Source organism: Puma concolor, chromosome B2, assembly GCF_028749965.1.
Source record: "Puma concolor isolate L17-30 chromosome B2, mPumCon1.1.hap2, whole genome shotgun sequence".
In the NCBI taxonomy this organism is placed as follows: Eukaryota; Metazoa; Chordata; class Mammalia; order Carnivora; family Felidae; genus Puma; species Puma concolor.
The window spans coordinates 137,067,799-137,093,701 of NC_141671.1; the positions used below are offsets into that span (position 1 = coordinate 137,067,799).

Here is a 25,903-nt window from a genome sequence, read left to right on the forward strand (position 1 = left end):
GCCTTGGTGGTGTTTGAATCCCCGGGAAAGAACCACATGTCCACCAGATACAAAGTGCTGACTGAGAGAGACCACGGAGAGAAAGTGGTTTCTCTGATGCTCCGCTTTATGACGTCTGAGTAGCGTGGGTGACCAGAACCTCCAGCGGTACGTTGCTAGACTGACTGTTTCCAGCGGACCAGGACCACACCTCATCATTCTTCTTTGCCTAACACGGGGCTTGCCCTCTTGCAGATGAACAGTAAATGCTGAATGAGTGTGTGAATGAAGGTCAAGGATGAATGTGACAAAACCCATCTCATCTGTAAACATTTCCTGGGGCACCTGGGTGGCTCCGTCAGTTAAGCAGCCAACTCTTGACTTCGGCTCAAGTCGTGATCTCACGCTTCGTGGGTTCAAGCTCTCCATCGGGCTCTGCACTGACAGTGCGCAGCCTGCTTGGGATTCTGTCTCCCTCTCCCTCTCTGCCCCTCCCCGACTCACTCTCGCTCTCTCAAAAGAAATAGATATGTATTAATATGATCACTGTAAAAGTGAGTTTCTAAGAAGGCCGTAGCACTTTGGGATCTTGTTTAAATATTGTCATTTTATACCTTTTATAGAAAGATCTTTGTTTTTCCAGGAGTTCTAGAACTTGAAAAAATACAAACTCTGAATCTAGCACAGCTAGTACTCTCAGCAAAAGAACCCCCCCCCCCCCCGGCGTGCAAGTGAGTCTGATTCTGACAAGTTGATCCTTAGCGTGTGTGGCACCTCTCCCCCACTTCTTAAAGTCTTAAGCTTTACTTGTTTAAAAATGGTTTTAAAAAAATATACACACATACATGTTTTTTCACTAGTGTCTCTTGGGTAAGATCCCACACAGGAAACTAGCGTTAGTTGGCAGTTAAAACTTGTGAGTTTTAGTTCCCTGCTGGTTTGCTGGTGTTGGCATCGCTTCTGGATCCAGTCCACGAGCCCTTTTGGTCCAGGACTCCATGTCATTTGAGGTAGTTTCAAAGGTCCGGTATCCTTTTAGGATTTTAGATTGATTCTTAACCACTAGTCTGTATCCTTCAGAGCGATTGCCAGCATTTTATTATATCTAAATTCCTACCATATGTAAAAAAAAGCCCTTACTCTCAAGGAGTTTGCAATCTGGCTTGAGGCGACAGGTTATAAATACGCTAGGACCAAGTGCCACCTGGTTGCTATAGACAAATGCCATGCCAAGCGTTACTGTTGGATTTTATACTTTTGTGAGTGAACAAATTTTAAGTGTTTATTTATGTATTTTGAGAGAGAGCATGCACACACGTGCATGAGTGGGAGAGGAGCAGGGAGGGAGAGAGAGAGAGAGAGAGAGAGAGAAGTACAAGCAGGCTCCTGCTCAGCACGGAGCCCAGTGTGGGGCTCGATCCCATAACCCTGGGATCATAACCCAAGTTGAAATCAAGAGGCGGTCACTCAACCAAGTGAGCCCCCCAGGTGCCCCAACAGGAGTGGATTTTAAGGGAGCATTGATAGGGGCAGAAAGCAAAAATGAATTTTAACTAGGTATAAGAGCTTTCTTTTTAAGAGAGCTGAGTTTATGTATGTGCCAGAGAAGAAATGTTTAATCTTTAGTATTCATAATCGCTAAAATACTTTAGCATTCCATTGTTTCTTAATAGAAGTGATTCCTTTAAACAGTATAAAGAGGACAGTGAAAGTATTTTTTAAAGTTCCAGTCTGCTGTGTTCCTGTTGAAACAAGATGATTTTATAGATTTGATTTTATTAAAGGCCAACCTAGTTCTCAGTTAAGAATGAAAATGAAGAACTCCAGTTTCTAATGAGGATTTCAACTCTTTTCCAATCAGTAACATTATTGGGGGGGGGGGGGCGGGGAATGACATTTTAGGAAAATAGTACATTATCATTGTCCATGTAAATATTTAAAATCCATTGCCTTAATTTTTAAAAACTGCCATTGCTCAAAAAAAGTTGATTACACTTTTTAAATTGGCTTAATGTACCTATCCTAAGGTATCTTAAAAATTCAATGTATTTTAGGAGCGCCTGGGTGGCTCAGTCGGTTAAGTGTCTGACTTCAGCTCGGGTCATGATCTCACGGTTCGTGGGTTCGAGCCCCACGTCGGGCTCTGTGCTGACAGCTCGGAGCCCGGAGCCTGCTTCAGATTCTGTGTCTCCCTCTCTCTCTGCCCCACCCCTGCTTGTGCTCTGTCTCTGTCTTTCAAAAATGAATAAACATTAAAAAAATAACATTTAAAAAAATTCAATGTATTTTATTTTCTTTTTTTCTTTTTTTTTTTTTTTTAATTTTTTTTTTTAACATTTATTTATTTTTGAGACAGAGAGAGACAGAGCATGAACAGGGGAGGGTCAGAGAGAGGGAGACACAGAATCCGAAACAGGCTCCAGGCTCTGAGCTGTCAGCACAGAGCCCGACGCGGGGCTCGAACTCACAGCCCTCAGGGACCGCGAGATCATGACCTGAGCTGAAGTCGGCTGCCCAACTGACTGAGCCACCCAGGCGCCCCATAATTCAATGTATTTTAAAGTAGGATAACATTTTTTTAGTAATATTTTAATGCTCATGAATTTTTTGAAATCTGAAACCATCTATAGCATTAGATTGTGAGCCGAGGAATAAAGCTCCTTAGTTTTGTTTCATTAGAGAGGTAGGTGTTTCTGCTTTTCAGGTAACTGTTAGTGAATCTTCCAGTAGTTTGGTGTGGTACTAAAAGAGCTCATATGACAACGGGCATTGAACACTAATGTTGTAAATGAAATAGCAAACGTGGGTAATTTTTTAAATGTTCTAAATGGGATTCAGAAGGCCAATAACTTAGGTAAGGGCTACATTCTTTGAGGGTATAAATCATTTCCTACAATGCACTGAATTCTTAAAGAACTACATTAGTAAAGTAAAAGTGCCCTGATCTTGGGGTGCCTGAGTGGCTCAGTCAGTTAAGCATCCAACTTGATTTCAGCTCAAGCTATGATCTCACAGTTGTGAGTTCAAGCCCAGTGTCAGGCTCTGTGCTGACACTGCAGAGCCTGCTTGGGATTCCCTCTCTCCCTTTCTCTGTGCCCGTCCCTGACTTGCTCCTGGGCACACTCCCTCTCAAAATAAATAAAGGGACACCTGGGTGGCTCAGTTAGATGTCCGACTCTTGATTGTGGCCCAGATCATGATTTCATGGTTTGTGGTATTGAGACCTGCATCAGGCTCTGTGCTGTCTGCTTGGGATTCTCTCTCTCTCTCTCTCTCTCTCTCTCTCCCCTCCCCCACCCTCCCCACCCCTCTCCTACTTGCTCTCTCTCAAAATAAACATTTAAAAATAAATAGACTTAAAAAAGAAGTGTTCTGATCAGATTTCAGTTTCATGTCTCTTAATTTCTCCTATCATTTTTCAGGAAGATGACAATGTTTTGTCCCCATTGTACTTAAAGGGTGGCTCAAATAGATTGCCAGTAAGAAAATCCTGCGTAGGGGCACCTGGGTGGCTCAGTCGGTTGAGCGTCCAATGTCGGCCTAGGCCATGATCTCGCCATTCCCGAGTTCGAGCCCTGCATTGGGCTCTTGCTGACAGCGCAGAGCCTGGAGTCTGCTTCGGCTTCTGTGTCTCCCTCTTTCTCTCTGTCCCTCCCCCGCTTGTGCTCTGTCTCTGTCTCTCAAAAACAAACAAACATTAAAAAAAAAATCCTGTGTGAAGAAAACGGGCTGGCCCGTGTAGCCCACAGAAGTTGTGTATCGTAATATAATAAAAATGAAACAAGTCCAAGAGTTTCCTTATCTTTAATCCTTCTACCAGTGCTCTCATGGTAGATGTTAGTTCCCCTCTGTAGGCTTCACCTTTATAGCTGACTTTGTGTTGTTTGAGCCAGGATTCTTTTTGAAGTGCTCCTTGTCTGGTGGGAGAGAAAAGATCTGGCTTTTAGTTCCCATAGAGGCTGTCCTGAGGCAGTGAATCCCTCTCTTCCCCTCTCTCTTTCCCCTTGTTCTTTCCCTTCACTTCCTTTCCAAGACGAGAGAAAGTTCGAGGGCTGCTGGAGCTGAAGAGCTCATTCTCACTCAGAGTGTCCTAATAGGACAGGCATCAGAATACTTTTTTGTCCAAAGGGCAGGTGATTGCAGCACTGAGGACATCTTAAATACAAGAGCAGAAATCCAGGGGCCGGGGGCAGCCAAGGACATTTATATTTGAGTTCCCACGCCCCAAATACGTCACTGTGATGCCCCCGCCCAAAAGATCACATCACATAGAATAATTTTTTTTTTTTGCCAACCCTGTTTATTTAGGCTTTTTGCGGTGATTATCTCGTCAGGATTTTGCTTGGGAATTACATTATAGATGAAAGAGACTGCAGAATTTCCATGTGAACACGACCGTGTCAGTGGTAAATCAATTACAGAGATTTTCTGGGGAAAAAGAGCCACCCTTCTTTGGGATCTTGGCTCCTTTATGCGATTAGCTTGTAGGGAACAGAATTGGATAAAGCAGGTCGGACATTACAGGTGGGGGTGTTAAAGGAGTGTCAGATTGGCTCCCCTTCAACAGCAAACAACATTGAAGGCGTGATCTCAGATTGTAGAGTTCACGGTTCTGATTTCTTCATTCTTCTATACACACATTTCGAGATGACACATTTAGAGATTTTTCCAAATTTCTGTTTTGATCTGTGAAACTGCTTTGTTTAAATATGAGAACATAGACTTTTGATATTTTTGGACTTTTGGGTCTTCAGTCATATGAAATGAAAACGAAAGAATTTTTTTTTAAGTCCATATACTCAGTACAATTTTCCTTAAGGTTTTTGGTAAAAGTTAAACTCATTTTAAAATGTGTTTTGAGGGGCGCCTGGGTGGCTCAGTCGGTTAAGCGTCAGACTTCGGCTCAGGTCGTGATCTCTCAGTCCGTGAGTTCGAGCCCTGCGTCGGGCTCTGTGCTGACAGCTCAGAGCCTGGAGCCTGTTTCAGATTCTGTGTCTCCCTCTCTCTGACCCTCCCCTGTTCATGCTCTGTCTCTCTCTGTCTCAAAAATAAATAAATGTTTAAAAAAAATGTGTTTTGAGAAGTTTCCCATGTTTTGAAATAACTGTATAAAAACATCTTTAAGCTGAATGATATTGTAAGTTGATCTCTTTCCAATTTACAGCGAGGTAACAAAGACTAAAAACAGAGGTGACTGGAGAATTCAAATGAGTAGGAACGAAGACACACGGAGACCTAAATGAAGCAAATGGAGGAGGCTCAGTCCTAACCACTCAGTTCATTTCTGAACACATGCAGCTTTGGTGTGTCCAACCGTATTTTCATCCCTGGCGGTTTGACATTTACCCCCCCCCCCCCCAAAAATCTGTGCTTGCTCTTAAAGTAGCTATAAAATATGCACTTTATTTAGAATACTAGAGAGAATTGAGCAGGACAAAAGAGCTGGGAAAAATAGGGCCAGTGCCCCCCAAAAAAGTCAGCATCACAATTAAAAAGCCAGGGAGATGTGAACATTTGTGAACAGCAAACTAAGCTTTTCTATTTGGCTTGGGCAGTTTTTCATTAGAAATCCTCATTCGGTTTTAACACCAACAGTTAGACAAAACTTAGAGTCCAGTAAAGAGAACAAATAATTGAGAGTCACTCTGCTAGGAACAAAACGGTACAATCCCCAAACATCGAACTGGGGACAGTGTAACTTAAGAGACCCCCAGCGACAATCCCAGGCCCGGAAGCTGCTGTTACGGAGCATCATGACTGTGATGCAGGCAGCACGTTGTGAGGACCCGGACGGCCCCGTGCCCTGGGGCACAGCGCACTGTCCTATGTTTATGTACGGGAAGTCCAGTTAATTCATCGGCAAGGTCTGCCCTGAACGGCCAAAGTGAAGAACAAATAGAAATACGCATCTCCGCGTTTGGGTTGCGGAAAAATATGATAAAGGACAACATGAAACAGCCCTCAGTGACTGAGGAGGGCTGGGAAGTGTGAAAGCGAATCATGGAGCCGAATCACAGATTATGAAAAGTCAGGAGGAGAAAGATGAAGACATTCTGTTATTTTCCTGTGGAAGAGAACAAACCTGATACTCGAGTGACTGGCATTCAAGCTTCTGGAAGGATGGAGACTGGCTGTTGTCTGCTTGTAGAGACGGGAGGAAAGAAGCTCTGAGTTTTCTGGAAGGTGGCTCAGATGGGCCTTTTCTCAGGAAGAGACGTGAGACACACGAACATGTTTGAGCAGCAAATCGTGGACAAGCTTCTCTCTAAAATTATTTTGAAATCATCTTAGATGCAGAATGCCTTCAGTCAGATACTCACAGTTAAGGTGACTTTCAAAAGTCCCATTCAGTCCATCTGACAATACAAATATTTTGTAGACCCCGATTCTCCTTCTCTAATTCCTAATTTCCCCCTTTGCAAGATAAGGTTGATAGGATTAAATCCAGGTAATACAGGAACAGCTCAGTAAATAATAGCAACTTATGATGATTAGGTTAAATGGTTGTTTAAAGTCACAAGAATAAAATACAATTTAGGAAAGGGATATCATACACGTGGATATGGACATCTTTTCTCAAGTCTTTCAACACCATAGCAATACTAAATCGTGTTTTAATTTCTTCACATATAAAAGATGTGCTGAAAGATGCACGCCTCAGCAGTTTTTATTGTGTCGCGTATGGCTACAGGTGATGTCCTTCTCTGGACTAGGACACTGCACGGCATCACACAGAGAGCGCCCAGGGCCTCAGGTCACTCGTGCTGTCCTTTCTCTAACCTGCCCTGGAGGGGAGATTGAAATCTTTGCTCAATTCTTAATATTCAACAAAATGCTTGGACCTCTCAGGACATAAAAGTAACCGATTTCTTTGTTTTTCTAGAACTGACTTGCCATTTCTTAATCGGTTCGTTATATTTCTGACCCAAATTAAGCCCTTTGCCAAAGGAACGACTTACCCCAGGTTCAGTCTGAAAATAAAGTGTTCTACAATGTGTTCAAGCATTTTAGAAGATTTGCCACTTACGAGAAAAAAGCCATACTACGTAAATGGTAACATCGTGTGAGTGTAGACAGGCACCACATTCCTCTCAAGGAGAATGATTTCTACAACATGTATAATCCCGGCATGAAGTGATGATGGGAATAATTTGCCTTTAAAAATCCTACAGACTGATTAACAGGGAAAAGATGCAAAGCCAGACGGCCAGTTTTCTGCAAAGACGAATTTGTGCAAGACGGCTCTATGCTGTGGGAATACGTAAGCCCGGCATTAGCTGATTGCACGTTACAGCGTCTGAAGCATTGAGTAAATAGTGGAGAAGAGTGGCTCGATCCCATTGGATGAAAGACCCTGCTGATCCTTAAACGTGGCATGTTTACAAAAGCTGCACCTGCAAATCCACTCAGCGTTCTGCTTTCCAGTTTGAATGCATCTTCCTCTTCCATCAACACAGACTAGTGTTGAAAACCGGCGACCACAGAAATAAAGCTGCTGTGTTCGGGACCAGCAAGCAGTGCTGAGGAGATTCAAGAAAGAACTAATTGTCCTCCTCCCGCTTCGCCCTCAGCTGAGTTTGTATTGACATGTTTGACCCGCCACCTCTTCTTCCACCAGGATTTCCCAGCTCCCTTCACGACCGTGTTATGGCTATTTGTCATCCAAAGTCGGGGTTTTCTCACCCAAAGGTAAGCCTGATGAGGCAGCCCCCTGAATGACATGATGTCAGAGGCCCTGGGATAAACTCACATTCACCTTCCCCGGGGCCTCCTTGACGTGTTCATGGGGCTCTAGCACAGATACTCCTGCCATAGGTAACGGCTCATTGAAGGTACAAACTCACTTGAGATCCACTCCTAGAGACAGGTTTTGAAGGGGAGAGGAGAAAGGAGAGCACGGGAAGCTTAGCGTGAGGAACAAGGGGGCCTCAGAACAAGAGGAAGCCGTGTATCAAGAGGCCCCGGGCTGCCAGGGGCCCGTGGTTGGCCTCCAGAAAGTAAAGGGTTAACGTCGCCATTCCCAGGCCACCCCTCGAATCGCTGAATTTTCTGCCGTGGCTAACTGCAAACTGCTATTTTCAGGGACAGCTTACGTAAGTCAGAATTCGATGTGTGAGTCTTTACTCAGACGGACTCCTCTCTAAATTTCAAAATATTTCACACACTTCCCAAAGAAAATCTTCCTACAATAAATAAAAACAAAGGTTTGGGGTTTTCAGAATTTTCTGGGGTTTCGGTATTTTTCTTAGCCCAGTTCAAACCAAAGAGGTTTCTAAATATCCGGAACCCAGTATATGTATGAATTAAAAGTGAAACATCCTCGCCCCCCAGCTACTTAAGTGACACTTTTATAGATACATCCCATTTATGAGGTAGTCAGATTCCTCAGACGTAATGGGACGAGCTTTTTTAAGTTTCTGTTTCACCAGGCGTAGTCGGCAAGCGACCATGAGAAGCAGCAGAGCCGTGATGGCCAAACCCAGGGCCAAGGGTAGCACTGCACCTGTGGAATGGTTAGAAACAAATAGGGCAGGTCACTGACTAGTAACAATAACCGCTGCAATTTACTGTATGATAAACACTTTACATACGCTATTTAATCTGAACAAGTCAATTAAGTAGGTACTCGAACCATCACCATTTTATAGATTAACTAAGGTACCCAGATTACATAATTGCTCTAAGAGCACACAGCTGGCAAATGGCAGGTCTAGTTCTCAAACCCAGACGTCTTTAAAACCAAATTCTGGGGCGCCTGGGTGGTTCAGTCAGTCAAGCGTCGGACTCTTGATTTTGGCTCAGGTCATGATCTCACGGTTCATGGGTTCGAGGTCTACATCGGGCTCTGCACTAGTGGTGCAGAGCTTGCTGGGGATTCTCTCTCTCTCTCTCCCTCTCTCTTTGCCCCTCCCCTGTGCACTCTCTCTCTTTCCGTCTCAAAAACAAATACGCTTTGGGGCGCCTGTGTTGCTCAGTCGGTTAAGCATCTGACTCTTGATTTTGGCTCAGGTCATGATCTCCTGGTTCATGAGTTCGAGCCCCTCATCAGGCTCGGCACTGACAACGTGCAGCCTGCTTGGGATCCTCTCTCTCCCTCTCTTTCTCTCAAAATAAATAAATAAACTTAAAAAAAAAAAAAAAAAGAAACTTATTTTCATTTCTAAATCCAGAGAACCTACTCTCAGCCAGTAGAAGCACCGCTGAGAGGGACCTTCAGAATATGGTGGCGTGATTCTCGCTAAGGGTAGTTGAAGAGAAAGTCTCTGCAGTTCTCCTTCACAGGCTTTACCCTGTGGGATCGGACGCAGACACCTAGACTAGAAGCAGCCTGTCCAGGCTTGCAGGAGTCGGGAAGGGACAGGGTGTGCCCCAGATCAGTCTTTCTTATCAAGCTCAGCAGCTCTATTCTTAGACCCGTCTACTCTGGAGTCCGGCCAGGCTTGGAGATGATATGGTGGAACCATTTTTAGCTGCAGGGGCCTTGCCAACTGGTGGAATTAGAGGAGTAAAAATGTCCATTGCAGAAGCTGATTCGGTAACGCTTCATTTCATTCACTTCTTCATTCCCTCAGTGTTAATTGGGAGCCATGCGCCTGACCCTGATTCAAGTGTGGGCGGTCAAAGACAATAAGCCAGTGCTGCAGAGTGCCAGCACCGCACTAGGTGCTTGGTGGTTTAAATCTAAACCTCACAACCACCACGAGTTGGTACTATTAGTATACCCATTTTACCAATGAAGGAACTAAGACAGCAAGAATTAAGTGACTAACAGATGTTGGCAAGGATGCACGGCATCCTTTTGCTCTGCTGGTGGGAATGCAAACTGGAGCAGCCACTCCGGAAAACAGTACGGAGGGTGCTCAAAAAGCTAAAAATAGAGCTACCCTGCGACCCAGCAATTGCACTACTAGGGATTTATCCACAGGATATAGGTGTGCTGTTTCGAAGGGACACGTGCACTCTAATGTCTGTAGCAGCGCCATTGACAATAGCCAAGGTATGGCAAGGGCCCAAATGTCCATCAACAGATGAACAAAAAAGATGTGGTATATATACACAATGGAGCATTACGCGGCAATCAAAAAGCATGAAAATCTTTCATTCTGTGGGTGGAACTAGAGAGTATTATGCTAAATGAAATTAGTCAGAGAAAGACAAACATCATGGGACTTCCTTAATATGGAACTGAAGATACAAAACAGATGAACATAGGGGAAGGGAAGCAAAAATAATATAAAAAGAGGGAGGGGGACAAAACATAAAAGACTTAAATATAGAGAACCAACTGAGGGTTGCTGGAGGGGTTGTGGGTGGGGGGATGGGCTAAATGGGGAAGGGGCGTTGAGGGAGACACTTGTTGGGATGAGCACTGGGTGTTCTACGTAGGGGATGAATCCCTGGAATCTACTCCTGAAACCATTATTGCACTATATGCTAACTAACTGGGAGATAAATTAAAAAATAAAAATAAATAAGAAAAAAATAAACATAAAAATAAAAAGAATTAAGTGACTAGTCTAAGTCTGTATGGTCAGGGGTGGAGCTAGGAGAGGGCCCCAGACAGCACAGCTCCAGAACCCCCGTGGTCCAGTGCTTCTCCAAAAGGGAAATGAGAGCATTATTGTTCATGACTTCCGGTCTGGGTGGACAAACATTTAAATGAAAAAATGCACTTAAGTGTAATTATTATGATGGAATTATACAGGAAGTGCACATGTGAAAGATGCAGTTCGTGCTTCTGGTTCGTAAGAGTTTTGCCTGCGTGTTTAAATGAATAATGGAGCTTGTTTGGGGTGGGTGGGGAGATATGTTCATTTTCTGACATTTTCAGATTGAGATGCCTATAGATGATCCAGGTCGAAATTTCTATTAGGTTTCTGGATTATCTGGCCTAAATATGTGAGAGTCTGTAGCGTCAAGGTGGTGACCGCAGCCACGGAAGTGAATGAGATCGCCAGAGAGAAAGGGAGAAGAAGGAGCGCCAGGAGCGAGTCGGTGAGGAAGCACCGGCGTTTAAGAGGGCAGACAGAAGAAGAGAAGCTAAGAGAACAGGAGACGGATCAGAGAGGTGGCAGGACGGCCAGGGGAGCCTTGGAAGCACAGGGAAGAGATTACTTCAAGGAAGGAAGCACTTGGCTGAACCAGATGCTAAGCAGAGGTCAAGCGGGGTGAAGCCCAGAGAGGCCAACGGACTTGGCAATCGGGAGTTCATTTACGCGGAGACTGAAGATGGAAGGGTGTTATTTCGTTTTTGTGTGTTGGGAGAGATCTGAAGGTGTCTGCAGCCGTTGGGGCAATGAGCCAGTAGAGAAACAGATGAAAAACATCAGAGAGTTAATCGATGATGGGGATAAGGGGCTGCTTCAAGATCAGGGGAGACTGACCGTGGAAAGAGGGGACACTCCTTCGCTTAGTACTGAAGGATAGGAAGGGAATGGGTGCAAACGGGCGACTATTCCCGTTCGGGGAGGGGTGGTGGAGGAGGACCGCTGTGCTTGTTCAGGGCAGGGGAAGCGTCAGAGGCTGCCCTTCTAAAGGTGTGTGATTCGTGTGAAGATGAACACCAGCGCTGAGGCCGCAGGGGGAGGGGGCTGTGGTTGGAGATGCCAGCCCCAGGGCCACAGTGCAGATGCCGCTGGGGTAACAACAGAGCAGACACACGATCTAGGGGAAACTTCTACTTGCCAAGTCAGACGTGTGGTGGCTGAACGTCGAACTGACTCCTGTTTAATGCTTTGATGACAAGGAAAATGAAATCCCCCATCACAAAAAACTGGCTACAATACTGAAAATTACTCTGGACTTTTCAATGCTTACTCGGCATGGTTTCTTCATTGTCTTTATCGTGGGTAATTTGAGATTTAAAATTTTCTAACCCCTAATAAAACACATCATGATATAATTTTCTCAGGAACCAGCGAAGGAGATGAATTGTTCATATGAGCTGGAGTGATGTTCATAACATAGAACAACTGGAATGGGCAGTGGCCAGTTAGAACGGAGGCTTTCTGCACACATCTAGGCAGGGGGCGGGGGCAGGGGCAGGCCTGGCTTCCCTTTATATGTCGATGGGGCACAGGGCACTTTTTATTGAGATATGTGGGGACAGGGGCAAGGCCAGCAGTCCAGCAGACGGAACAGCATCTAGGCACTTGATGTCTGGATTATTTTGGCCACTTGTTGGTTAGTGGTTACACGATAACGTGGTCCAGATTTTACAAAGAACACTCTAGGGTAAAAAAGTCTTCTCCGTGTTCAGGTCTATAATTTAAGAATCATATTTTATTCTCCTAAATCTTCTTTTACTGATTCGTTTGTGGGATTTAGGATTAAAACCTGCCTTTCTGAAGAACCGAGTCAAAAGTGTTCTCTTTCTAGTTAAAAGTGACCATAATTATGGAATTGTGGTATTCTTCTTTCACTCACTAAATATTCCCTCGACCTCCTACACTCTTTCCTCATTGTCTTTGGTCTTCATCCATCACTAGAGCAGCTGGAGAGAACTAGGTACTCTAGGATCTTTTTTTTTTTTTTTTTAATTTTTATTTAATTTATTTTTTTAATTTACATCCAAGTTAGTTAGCATATAGTGCAACAATGATTTCAGGAGTACATTCCTTAATGCCCCTTTCCCATTTAGCCCACAACCACTCCAATAATCCTCTGTTTGTTCTCCATATTTAAGAGTCTCATGTTTTTGTCCCCCTCCCTGTTTTTATATTATTTTTTGCTTCCCTTCCCTTATGTTCATCTGTTTTGTCTCTTAAAGTCCTCATATGAGTGAAGTCATAATACCCTCTAGTTCCATCCACGTAGTTGCAAATGGCAAGATTTCATCCTTTTTGATTGCCGAGTAATAACTCCATTGTATACATGTACCACATCTTCTTGATCCATTCATCCATCAATGGACATTTGGACCCTTCCATACTTTGGCTATTGTCGATAGTGCCATTATAAACATTGGGGTGCATGTGCCCCTTCAAAACACACACCTGTATCCCTTGGATAAATACCTAGTAGTGCAATTGCTGGGTCGTAGGGTAGTTCTATAAGATCTTTATAACTAACTCAAGCATAATAGCCATCGTTTACTTATTTATTATTTATTAGCCGAACCAGTGTGGCTATTTATTATCATTTATTTATGTATGAGTCACACACGTGTGCTAAACGGTTTATGTTAATTGTCCCATTTCTCCCCCAACAAGTCTGAGGCAGTGATAGTTGCCATTTCCATCTTACGACTGAGGAGAACTGGGATCCGGAGAGAGAAAATCGCCTGCCAAAGGTCATGGAGTTTAGTGACGGAGCAAGGGTCTGAACCTCGGCCTCAGATTCTAGGGCCATGAATATCTAGTTCTTAACTTCTAGGCTGTGAATATTACTTTTTCCATAGCATGTTACACCTGGAAAGAAATAGAGTGATCCTCTAGTCCAATCAACTGAGAAAAGAGGAAGCCTAGGTCCAAGGATGTGAGGTTACTAGTTCAAGAGCCCACAGATGCAGCCTGATAGAGGGAGAATACAACAGCTCTTCCGATCCACGGATTGGTCACTGCTCTTGTCCTAGACTCTTGCAGCTTCATCTGGTACCTTCCACTGGAGGATATGTGGTTCTACAAATGTCTGTACTCTGCAATGAATTTCCAAATTCCAGATTTACCTGTTTCTGGGGCTGGGTGTTCCCCTCCTCCTCGATCGCTCTTTGATTCAAAAATATAATGTTTTTCTTTTCTGTTCTTCCCTGAGGAACCACTATCTACAGAAAACAGAGAGAACATATGTCAAAGGTACATCAGAAACTTTAGGAAACAGACATGAAAATATAGCCTCATCTATTTTTCTTAGGATGGATTTAAAGAACTTGTAAAATTTATTACTCTTGTAAATGTAGGTCTGTGTTTGATATTAAAACACTAGGTAACTAACATGACCAGAGTATGGGACGAGAACAAAACCGCTGGACAGAGAAAGGGGAAAAGGCACCCAGCACTCTGGAGAAGGAAGGAAAGACGTCAGCTAGAAAAGTCACGGGTGATCTCTGCAATCCATACCATGAAAAGCAGAAACGTCCACAAAAGTTTTTCTTTAAAAAATGAAGAGTGAGCTTGCATAAGCCACTCAGACAAGTCGTTTGACTTTCTCACCTCAGCCCTACTTGGCAGGTATTCATTGCTCTTTGTTTTCCGCTTGGGTCAGAGACGCTTGGTACTTGCCCGGGTTCTTTTTGAGTAGTAAGCAGGTCACAGGGCTGGGATTTAAACTCAGGCGTGTCTAACTGCTTGTTGGTGGAAAACAGCATTTCTGGTGTAATGATATGTTGTTAATTATTTACTCTATCCAGTTGTATTACACTATTGAGAGTGACTAGTAAGAAAGATCAAACCTTAGGACTTTCATCCCAGGTCTGATAAGCCATGGCCGTACCACCGAATCATTTCCCATCCGGGAATTTACAGCATTTGTGTGCTTATTACATTGACAAGATGATGATTAAGCTAATGGAGTTGCCCTCGTGCTATGATGTGATCTCAAATGAGCTTGGGGATAATATAATCCTCAGTGACAGTAAATAGAAAGGATGAGCTGACATGAGGAATTCTACTGAGAAGCAAAAGCTTAAAGCTTCTTTACTCCTATGTCATCTACAGATCTGTTCGCAACACCTGCAACTGAAATAAGGCTACTTAAAGGTAGTATTTATAAAACTCTTCGGAATCTGTACTAAGTGATATGCCTGGATTTACTAAGGATCACAAAACTCAACAGGATGATGGAAAATTATAAAGTTATTGCAGGTACCTACTAGGGCCAGAAAGCCAGGACTTGAAGAGATGGTTGCAGTCACGTGCTTGTGCTGTTAAAGAGAAGGGACTGCAAATGCGTGTGTTTCATTAAGGCATCCTTCAAGTTCCTTTTCACTCAGCCCTGCAAGCCATCAGTAGCTGAATCACACAGACCATCTCCACAACACTCTGAAATATCCTCGACTACGGTGCCTCTTCTCTGTCCTCAACTGCCACAGCCTTAGGTCTGTGTCACCTTTCACTCAAGCACTCTGCGTGCAGACATTGCTACTGGAACACGTCTGCAAAGGCCCCTCATCCCCACTCGCTCGGCATATCAGTGCGAGGAGGTTAACCCACATTTGCTTCTCACGGCCAAGGCCACGGCAGGCTCCCTACCTTCTGCCGTGCTTTGTCACGTTACTCTAAAAGGCACCATACACGCCGCCTGCAGATAGCCAGTAACCTGGGCTGTCCTCCATAAACCGCGGGCCCAAAGAGAATGAGAGATGCGAGTAAGGCAGAAGCAATTTCTTGTGGGCCAGAGAATCAGAGTTACCTTGCAGGCTGATTGCTATCACTGTCCACTGGACTGTAGTGCTGGAAGCCCCCTCCCAACCAGAACGGCGAGGGGAGGGAACGGAAGAAGAGCAGGCAGTGGGAGACTGTAAGAGAGTGACCCTGGGGAGGCACCGGGCAGAGCCAGCAAGGGAACGGCTCTTAACTGTGGTGGGCCCGCCAGGTGTTGGGACTGCTCGGCTCACGGACAAAGGGATTGCTGCCTGGAGCTGGAGATCTTTCCCAGCAGGATGGGGACAGGGATACTGCATTGAAGCCATGGGGCTGCTGGGGCCCTGGGGCCATCGAGAGCCTGGGCTGTCCTCCACCTGGCAAGCTGATTCCAACACCTTTGGATTTTGTGGATCAATCCAAAATTCAAAATGATTCTTGGGGCCAAGTTAGGGTCAATTTTTTATTTTGCCAAATAAAGACAGTAAAAGAAATGGCCATTTAAGAAGGCCATTGCCGGGGGCGCCTGGGTGGCTCAGTCGGTTGAGCGTCCGACTTCGGCTCAGGTCATGATCTCACAGCTCGTGGGTTCGAGCCCCGCGTCGGGCTCTGTGCTGATGGCTCAGAGCCCGGATCCTGCTTCGGATTCTGTGTCTCCCTCTCTCTTGGCCCCTAACCTACTTGCATTCTGTCTCTGTCTCTCTCAAAAATAAACATTAAAAAAAAATTAAAAAAAAAAGGCCATTGCCTTCACTTCATTATAAAGTAAGGAAATGTGTAACCCACAAAACATGAAGAGTTTAATACATAAAAAGGATAGCTCTTTGAATTGAATGAATGTAGTCTTATTAAAAAAACTCCCTGCATTGTCCTTATTTTTCTCATTTTGCCATGAATGGATGAAAGCTTTATTATGGATGGATATTGATCCTTCTTCGACTGGCTTTGGAGACCAAATTCTCTTACTCTCCTTTTTTTAAAAAAATTTTTCTTATGTTTATTTTTGAGAGAGAGAGAGAGAGAGAGAGACAGCACATGCATGAGTGGGAGAGTGTCAGAAAGAGAGGGAGATAGGGGCGCCTGGGTGGCGCAGCCGGTTAAGCGTCCGACTTCAACCAGGTCACGATCTCACGGTCTGTGAGTTCGAGCCCCGCGTCGGGCTCTGGGCTGATGGCTCAGAGCCTGGAGCCTGTTTCCGATTCTGTGTCTCCCTCTCTCTCTGCCCCTCGCCCGTTCATGCTCTGTCTCTCTCTGTCCCAAAAATAAATAAACGTTGAAAAAAAAAAAATTAAAAAAAAAAAAAAAAAAAGAGAGGGAGATAGAGAATCAGAAGCAGGCTCTGTGCTGTCAGCACAAAGTTCCACACGGGGCTCAAACCCACAAACCACGAGATCATGACCTGAGCCGAAGTTGGACACTCAACTGACTGAGCCACCCAGGTGCCCTGTTCCTCTCCTTCTTGATTCCACCTGTCCAGATGCTTCAGCAGGGCTTTCAAGGTTCTCCATATTGCCCTCTATTCCCGGCAAACTCCCTTCACTTTGGGTAGCTGGGATCTCCTGCTTCAATAATTGTCACTCTCAAACCCATTTTCTCAGGCTATTAATTAGAGCCCTTGTTTTCCATGTATTCAAACTCTTTCTGCCCATTCTTCACAGCATAGCAGAATGTCCATGCCTATCACAGGTGGGGACCACCTGTCCACCAGGCACAATGGGCATCGAACCTGGGGCTTGCAAAAATGTTTCAGTTTAATTTCTCTTAAAATCACAAGAAAACAGGGGTGCCTGGGTGGCTCAGTTGGTTAAGTGTCCAATTTTGGCTCGGGTCATGGTCACATGGTTCATTGAGTTCAAGCCCCGCGTTGGGCTCTGTGCTGATAGCTTGGAGCCTGGAGCCTGCTTTCGATTCTGTGTTTCCCTCTCTCTCTCTCTACCCCTCCCCTGCTCGTACTCTTTCTCTCTCTCTCTCAAAATTAAATAAACATTCAAAAAAATCACAAGAGAACAATGGATATAATAATAATAACAATAATAATAATAATAATGCATATATGATAGTGAATGTAGCCTGTGTTATATTAATCTCTACACCAACACAGTCATAAAGTTTAATATTTCGGGGTTTTCTTTAACAGGCCCATGAAAGTCATAATGCAGATCTACAAGTAGCCAATCCTGACTACTCTAGTACTCACAGATGTCTTCCCTTTTTTTAAAGCTTATTTATTTATTTTGAGAGAGAGAGAGAGAGTGAGAGTGTGCACGGGAAGGGCACAGAGAGAGGGAGAGAGACTCCCAGTCAGGCCCTGCACTGACGGGCTCAATCTCTTGAACCGTGAGATCACGACCTGAGCTGAAATACAGAGCTCGCTGCTCAACCGACTGAACCACCCAGGTGCCCCCAGATTCTCGTCCTTTTGCGCTTCTAATGCCCTAACATAAAATACCATACAAGCAGGTCTTAAGGGAACTGTAGCTGCTTCCTGTCTCTGTAGCTAAGAGAAAAGATCCTTGAACACTGTGAGGCTTGCTGCCGAAGCCATCATCCCCTTGGGGCTGGGGTTAGACCGCTGAGTTAAATTCTGGCTTTATCACTTCCTAGCTGTGTGACCCAGTCTGAGTTCTTCACTTCTCTGTGACTCAGTGTCTTCATCCATAAAATGCTGCTAATGATTTCTGCATATCACCAGGTTGCTATTAAGACCAAAGAAGCAGGGGCGCCTGGGTAGCTCAGTTGGTTGAGCATCGGCTCTTGGTTTCGGCTCAAGTCCTGATCTCACAGTTTGTGAGTTCAAGCCCTGTGTTGAGCTCTGGGCTGGCAGTGCAGAACCTGCTTGGGATTCTCTCTCCCTGCCTCTCTCTCTCTCTCTCTCTCTGCCCCTACCGTGCTTTCTTTCTCTCTCAAAATAAATAAATAAACTAGGGGGGAAAAAAAGACCAAAGAAGTCCACAGTGACAGGCAGTAAGTACTATTTCCAATAATAAATCTGGAAGTGGGAAGATCACATGGCTGGGAATTCATGTCCTACTTTTTAAAAATAATGAGCCAGGAATAAAAACACTGAAATTTACCAACGTCCAATTCTTTTCAGAGGATTAACTCGTTTGTCTTCTATCCAATGTAAAAATACGAAATAACCACATTCACAATCCCCTCCCCCACCCCATCTTTCCACCAAAGATGAGAGATTCTTCACCTTAATTCTGAAGAGAAACTCAGTACTGGGACCACCACTGTGCTGTTTCTATTTTTTATTAGAATTAACTATCTCGTAAGCTTGTGGCTCTCTTACCTGAGTTTCCTAGTGAGTGCTCCAGCGAAAATTCATCTAGCACTAACAGTTACTGAGAGACATAAATTATATTTACGTACGATATCTCACGCACTACGTATAGCAACACTGTGAGAAGATATGATTATCTTCTTTCAAGCAAGGAAACACAGTTCGGAGAAGTTAATTACCTGGACACTAGTACCAGGTGGTGCTGGGATTAGAACCCAGGACCGATCCACAGCAGGAGCTTGTCTTTCTTTTTTAAAAAATATTTTCTTTAATGTTTATTTATTTTTGAGAGAGAGACAGAGACAGCATGAGAGGGGAGGGCAGAGAGAGAGGGAGACACAGAATCCAAAGCAGGCCCCAGGCTCTGAGCTGTCAGCACAGAGCCCAGCATGGGGCTTAAACTCACAAACAGTGAGATCATGACCTGAGCTGAAGTCAGATGCTCAACCGACTGAGACACCCGGGCACCCAGAGCAGGAATTTTCTACTGAACCAAACTGCTCTCAAAGTCACAGATCCAAGAACTTAGAGTTTATACTGTATCCATTTACTCATATCCAGGCAAATCAAAAATAACTAGGCAAAATCACAAATTGAAATATTTCCTTAGGAAGTCTGAGATAAAGCTCTCTATTAAGGATGCAGCAGAGAAATAGGTTAATTGTAGTTAGAAAGGGGATCTTGCCTTGGAGATGGGTTCATTTGAAAGTAAACATATTCATTCTGGATCTTCAGTTGTCAAATTTGAAGAGTATTTTCTTAAATGCCCTCACTCCTGGGGAGAGGAAGCCAGTGCTGTGGGAGGTGGGTGAGCTCAGGCATTAGGGAGAGGACAGTACACACAGGAGACTTAAGAAGCCACAGTTGCCACAGACTCTAGAATTTCCAGGGGACGTACCCTGCCCGAGTTGGTATTTGAAATGTGAATTTCTGTTTTCTACATTTCAGGGAGGAATTCACTGTCATTTCCAGACTGCCTGATTCACTTTTCCTGGACACCAACGTATGGAACACCATAGAGAAAATGCTTCATTCCACACGTGCTATCATAGGCTCTCCCCAGAGTGGCAAGTCAGAACAAACGAGACAAAGATGGAATTTGCTTCTGCAAATAACTCATTTTGGTAATGATCCTTTTAGAAAAGTTAATGTCTTAGGAAATTATTTTTCCCCTCTTCTGAATGACCTATTGTGTTAACGTGTACCATGCATAGCCATGCACTCACAGAAGGAGTTGGAAGCTGCACAGAAGTTGCTTTAAATTTATTTTCAGTCACCACTGCACATGCAAGCATGTTCTGGAAGGAAGGTGGAAATACTAGCTAGAAAAGTGATTACAATACGGGCCTGCCTTCCAGAATGTACTATGGCTTCCTGTGACCACCTGCCAACTAACACAGACAACAGAATCGTTCTTTCTCACTATTCACTGGTAGACCACACCGCATGTCAACAGAGTAGGTAAGAAGGAGCTCTCTTCAGGAAATGTTCTGGATTATACTAGGACAAGATCCATTCATCTGAGGAAACAGTTGACTCCTGCCATCATGTGGGAGCATAATGTTATTCATCAGGCTTCAACAAATTCAAACTACCTTCCCAGACGTGTTATTTCATAAGTTCAGAATGGCTTCTCAATAAGAGGAGACAGTCCAGCAGAACGAAAAAATGAAATAGCCATGAAAAATACAGGGCACATGAAAAAACTCTTTTGAGTATCCTTTATAAGGATAGCCTCTCTGGATAAAACACCTCCCGTAACGATGCGAAGGTCGCAGGTGCTCACTCTGGCTACCTCCGGAGAGAAGTGAAACAGTGAGGCTTTGGCATGTTTAGCAGGGACTTCGGAGACAGTGCAGGCAGAACCCCATGTGTCCATACAGAGACCAGGCATTCTCCCAAGTCCATGCTTCAGTTTGGATCCTTAAAGAACTTGGTTGACCTGCCGGGCTGGACATGAATTCTCAACTTCCAAAAAAATGGATTCAAGGGGTGCCTGGGTAGCTTGGTTAAGCGGCCTACTCTCGATTTCAGCTCAGGTCCTGATCTCACAATTCGTGAATTCGAGCCCCCACTTCAGGCTCCTCGCTCACGAGCCTGCTTTGGACCCTCTGTCTCCCTCTCTCCGCCCCTCCCTCACTTGTGTGTGCACGCATGAGCGTGCACTCTCTCTCTCTCAAAAATAAATAAACGTTAAAAAAATTTTTTTTAATAATAAAAAAAAAAGGATTCACTGTGAATGTGGATACACCACTTTTCAAGCACTCTGCAGTGCTGGACATCTGATTTCTTTCCTCCGGCCAGCTCCGATAGAAAGAGGACAGCCTTGTTAATAAATGACTTGGGCCACACAGGGAACAGGCCCTACAGATGCAGCCACATCTCACAACAGTTCAGCCATTGAGTCACTGCGTGCTGAACAAACGCAGGCACCACCGCGGCTCTGAGCGGGCGAGCGGACATTCACTGTGTGACTGGATATTGGCACAGGTCCTTAATTTTATCCTTAGTAACACGCTTGGGATGAATTCCCAAGTGTGGGATAACTGAATCAGGGCGCATACAGATTCAATGCTTCAGAAACTGCCCTCTAGAAGATTGTACTGGGTTCAGTCCCACCAAGAGCACCTGAGTCTTGTTTCTCTGTGCTCCATACTATTGGCTCCATATTATTGGCAAGGTAATAATAGTTTTTCACCTGTGCCAAGGTGAAAAACCGCATCTCATTACTTTCTGTACTATATTATCAGTATTAATGATAGTATCTCTTTAACATATCTTCAGTGAGTTAAGTTTTTTATCCTTACGAGATGTCTGTAGGGGAAGGAAGTGGCAGAAAATTCAACTCGTCCTTATTATATTAGCCGATGATCCTTGTAAAATCCAGGCACAGGTCACAAATAGGAATGCATTTTTATTTATTTATTTATTTTATTAGTTTTTTAAATGTTTGTTTATTTTGAGAGAGAGCAGAGGAGGGGCAGAGAGAGAGGGGGAGAGAGAATCTCAAGCAGGCTCCACGCTGTCAGCACAGAGTCTGACCCGGGGTTCAAACTCACAAACCATGAGATCATGACCTGGGCCGAAATCAAGAGACGGAGGCCCAAATGACTGAGCCACCCAGGCGCTCTGGTGATGCATTTAAAAAAAAATTTTTTTTGGGGGGGCGGCTGGGTAGCGCAGTCGGTTAAGCGTCCAACTTCAGCCAGGTCACGATCTCGTGGTCCGTGAGTTCGAGCCCCGCGTCAGGCTCTGGGCCGATGGCTCGGAGCCTGGAGCCTGTTTCTGATTCTGTGTCTCCCTCTCTCTCTGCCTCCCCCGTTCATGCTCTGTCTCTCTCTGTCCCAAAAATAAATAATAAAAAACGTTGAAAAAAAAACATTTAAAAAAAAATAATAATAAAAATTAAAAAAAATTTTTTTTAACATTTTTATTTATTTTTAAGAGAGAGAGAGAGAGAGACAGAGAGAGGCAGAGAGTCAGAGTGCAAGCGGGAGAGGGGCAGAGAGAGAGGGAGACACAGAATCAGAAGCAGCCTCCAGGCTTTTATTTCTTTTTCCATCCATTTCCCCAACCACCTCCCTTCTAGCACCTATCAGCGTGTTCTCTGTATTTAGGAGTCCCTTTGTTTGTTTCCTTTTTTGTTTGTTTGCTTTGTTTCTTAAAAATGTTTTTGTTTTTGGGGCACCTGCCGTGGCTCAGTCTGTTGAGCGTCCAACTTCGGCTCAGGTCATGACCTCACAGTTCATGATTTCGAGCCGCACATCGGGCTCTGTGCTGACAGCTTTGAACCCGGAATCTGTTTCAGATGCTGTGTCTCCCTCTCTCTCTGCCCCTCCCCCACTCACACTCTGTCTCTGTCTCTCTCTCAAAAATAAATAAACATTAAAAAAAAATTTTTTTTTTAAGTTTTTGTTTTGGGGGTTCCTGGGTGGTTAAGCGTCCAACTTTGTCTCACGGTCTTTCTATTTGTGAGTTCAAGCCCCACATGGAGCTTGCTGCTATCAGTGAAGTGCCTGCTTTGGATCCTGCCATCACCCTCTCTCTGCCCCTCCCCCCCTCAAAGAAATAAACACTGAGAAAGAAGTTTTGGTCTTTGATGGGCATGTAATAACACACATAAATACTCCTGAGAAAAAGAAAAGTTTCATAAACATAATGTGTTCCTAATTTGTTAAAAGTGAATAAATGTCCAAAAAACTATTAGAACTGATAAATGAATTCAGTAGAGTTGCAGGATACAAAATTAATATACAAAAATCTGTTGCATTTATAAATACTAATAATGAAGTAGTAGAAAGAGAAATTAAGGAAAAAAATCCCATTTACAATTGCACCAAAAAGAATAAAATACTTAGGAATAAACTTAATCAAGGAGGTAAAAGACTTAAACTCCAATAACTATAAAACACTGAAGAAAGAAACGAAACTGACACAAACAAATGGAAAGATACACCACGCTCATGGACTGGAAGAACAAATATTGTTAAAATGTCTATACTACCCAAAGCAATCTACAGATTTAATGCAATCCTCTCAAAATACCAATAACATTTTCCACAAAACTATAACAAATAATCCTAAAATTTATATAAAATCAAAGAAGATCCCAAATAACCAAAGCAAACGTGAGAAAGAAGAACAAAGCTGGAGGTATCATAATCCCAGATTTCAAGATATACTACAAAGCTGCAGTAATCCAAACAGTATGGTACGAACACAAAAATAGACACATCGATCAATGGAACAGGATAGAAAATCCAAAAATAAACCTACAACTATATGGTCAAAGGAAGCAAGAATATACAAGGGGGAAAAGGCAGTCTTTTCAATTAATGGTGTTGGGAAAACTGGACAGCCACATGCAAAAGAATGAAACTGGACCACGTTCTTACACCATACACAAAAATGAACTCAAAATGGATTAAGGACCTAAATGTGAGACCCGAAACCATAAAACTCCTAGAAGAAAACATAGGCAGTAATATCTTTAATGCTAGCTATAGAAACATTTTACTAGATGTGTTTCCTTAGGCAAGAGGAAAAACAAACAAACAAATAAAAGTATTAGGACTACACCAAAGTAAAAAGCTTTTCATGGCAAACGAAGCCATCAACAAAATGATAAGGCAACTTACTGAATGGGAGAAGGTATTTGTGAATGACATATCAAGTAATGGGTTAAAATCCAAAATATATAAAGAACTTAATAAGCCTAACACCCTCCCCCAAAAGCCCACAAAGAATCTGATTAAAAATGGGCAGAATAGACATATTCCCATAGAAGACATACAAGTGAACCACAGGCCCATGGAAAGATGTTCAACATAGCTAATCATCAGGAAAACATAAATCAAAATCACAATGTCAGAATGGCTAAAAACAAAAAAGATAAGTAATAACAAGTGTTGATGAGGACACGTTAAAAAAGGAATCTTCGTATTCCGTTGGTGGGAACATGAACTGGTAAAGTCACTGTGGAAAACAATATGGAAGTTCCTCAAAAAATTAAAAATAGATTACCATATGATCCAGTAATTCCATTACTGGGTATTTACCCAAAGAAAACAAAACACTAATTTGAAAAGATATATGTGTCCCTGTTTACTGTGGCATTATTTACAATAGCCAAGATATGGAAGGAACACAAGTGCCCCTCCAAAGATGAATGGATAAAGACGTGTGTGTGTGTGTGTGTGTGTGTGTGTGTGTGTGTGTGTGTATGTAATGGAATATTACTCAGCCATAAAAAGGACAAAATCTTGCCATTTGCAACAACATGGATGAACCCAGAGAGTATAATGCTAAGTGAAATAAGTCAGCGAAAGACAAATACCATACAATTTCACTCATATGTGGAAATTAAGAAACAAAACAAGTGAACAAAGAAAAAACAAAAACAAAAATAAAAACAGACTTAAATACAGAGAACAAACTGGTGGTTGAGGGAGGGGAACTGGCTGGGGGATGGATGAAGTTGGTGAAGGGGATTAAGAGTAAACTTATCATGATGAGCAGGGAGCAATGCATAGAATTGTTAAATCATTATATTGTATGCCTGAGACTATAACACTGTATATTAATTATGCTAAGATAAAACAGTGAATAAATGTGTGCATGTATGTGTATAAATGAAAGTGACCAGAAAAAATGCAACAGAATATTAATGGTGAGTTTTGCTACATGGGCTGATTTACCCATTAGGTGGCAGTACTAACAAAGGTATAGACCCAGCTTAGGCATTTGAAAGCACCTAGTCTAAACTGTCCAAAAGTATACCCTTCATGGAATATTTCTGTGGACATATCTGTACAGATGCACTTAAAATCTAAACAGTAGATGGGGCGCCTGGGTGGCTCAGTCAGTTAAGCATCTGACTTCGGCTCAGGTCACGATGTCATAGTTCGTGGGTCTGAGCCCCGCGTGGGGCTCTGCTGAGAGCTCAGAACCTGGAGCCAACTTCAGATTCTGTGTCTCCCTTTCTCTGCCCCTCCGTGACTCGTGCTCTTACCCGCGCGTGCACGCTCACATTCTCTCTCTCCCTCAAAAATAAACAAACATTAAAAAAAAAGAAGATATGAAAAAAACTAAACATTAGATAAACAAGACTAGAAAAAAATATACCAAAATACCAAGAGTTGTTTTCAGTAAAGAGTGGTATTTTAAATTATTTTCCTTTTTTATTATTTGCATCTTCTGCATAGAACAAAAGAATTTCATAAAGAAGTTATTAAAGTAGCGACAGATTATTTCTGTATATAAGGTATGCAGAGTTTGAGTACTGAAAAGACATTTACAAAGGCGTACAGAAATGTGATATTCTATATTTCTGTCTCTTGTCACAAACAATACAAATGTGCAAAAACAAATTTAAGATGACAGAATGTTAATGTTTCAGCAGTGTGAACGTAGACAAGATTCTTATTAGCCTTATTAGTGAAAACAAAAAAGTTACAGATTTCGTTAATTGGGAACATAGGACTGAAGTGCTCGCACAAGCAACCATTTCAATATGATGTAGATTCTCTTTACTCACATTCACTAGCTTAGTGCGAAGAGGGTTATGCTGCTTCATCTCAAAATAACCTAAAATTTCATACGTAGGGCATTTGTTTTCTTAACACAGGTGTTGAAATTTCCTAATTCGAACGTACTTACTAATAAATGTACAGGTAGCCCTGGAGTATATATGAATGTATGAATGTATTTAGTAGGTGTTCCTTAGTATAAATAATCAGTGCAAATGTCAGATGGGGTGGGTTTTTTTTTTTTTTCCTTTTTGGCCACAGTTTTCATTTTAACTCTCTTCTTTGTTTTATTTCCATAACACTCTTCAAAT

The 25,903-nt window shown here is 43.2% G+C and overlaps 1 protein-coding gene across 3 annotated transcripts in view; it reads right to left on the reverse strand.

Moving 5' to 3' along the window:
- Positions 1 to 5,362: 5,362 nt before the first annotated feature.
- Positions 5,363 to 25,903, reverse strand: part of LRP11 (LDL receptor related protein 11) — a 52,247-nt gene continuing 31,706 nt past the window's right edge. For all 3 annotated transcript variants that reach the window (XM_086708109.1, XM_025925896.2, XM_086708108.1), the window contains 2 exons: positions 13,646 to 13,741; positions 5,363 to 8,482 (listed from right to left, as the gene is read on the reverse strand). In XM_086708109.1, the coding sequence (XP_086564235.1) occupies positions 8,328 to 8,482; positions 13,646 to 13,741 (251 nt within the window). In that variant the 3' untranslated portion in view covers positions 5,363 to 8,327. The remainder of the gene's footprint in view (positions 8,483 to 13,645; positions 13,742 to 25,903) is intronic.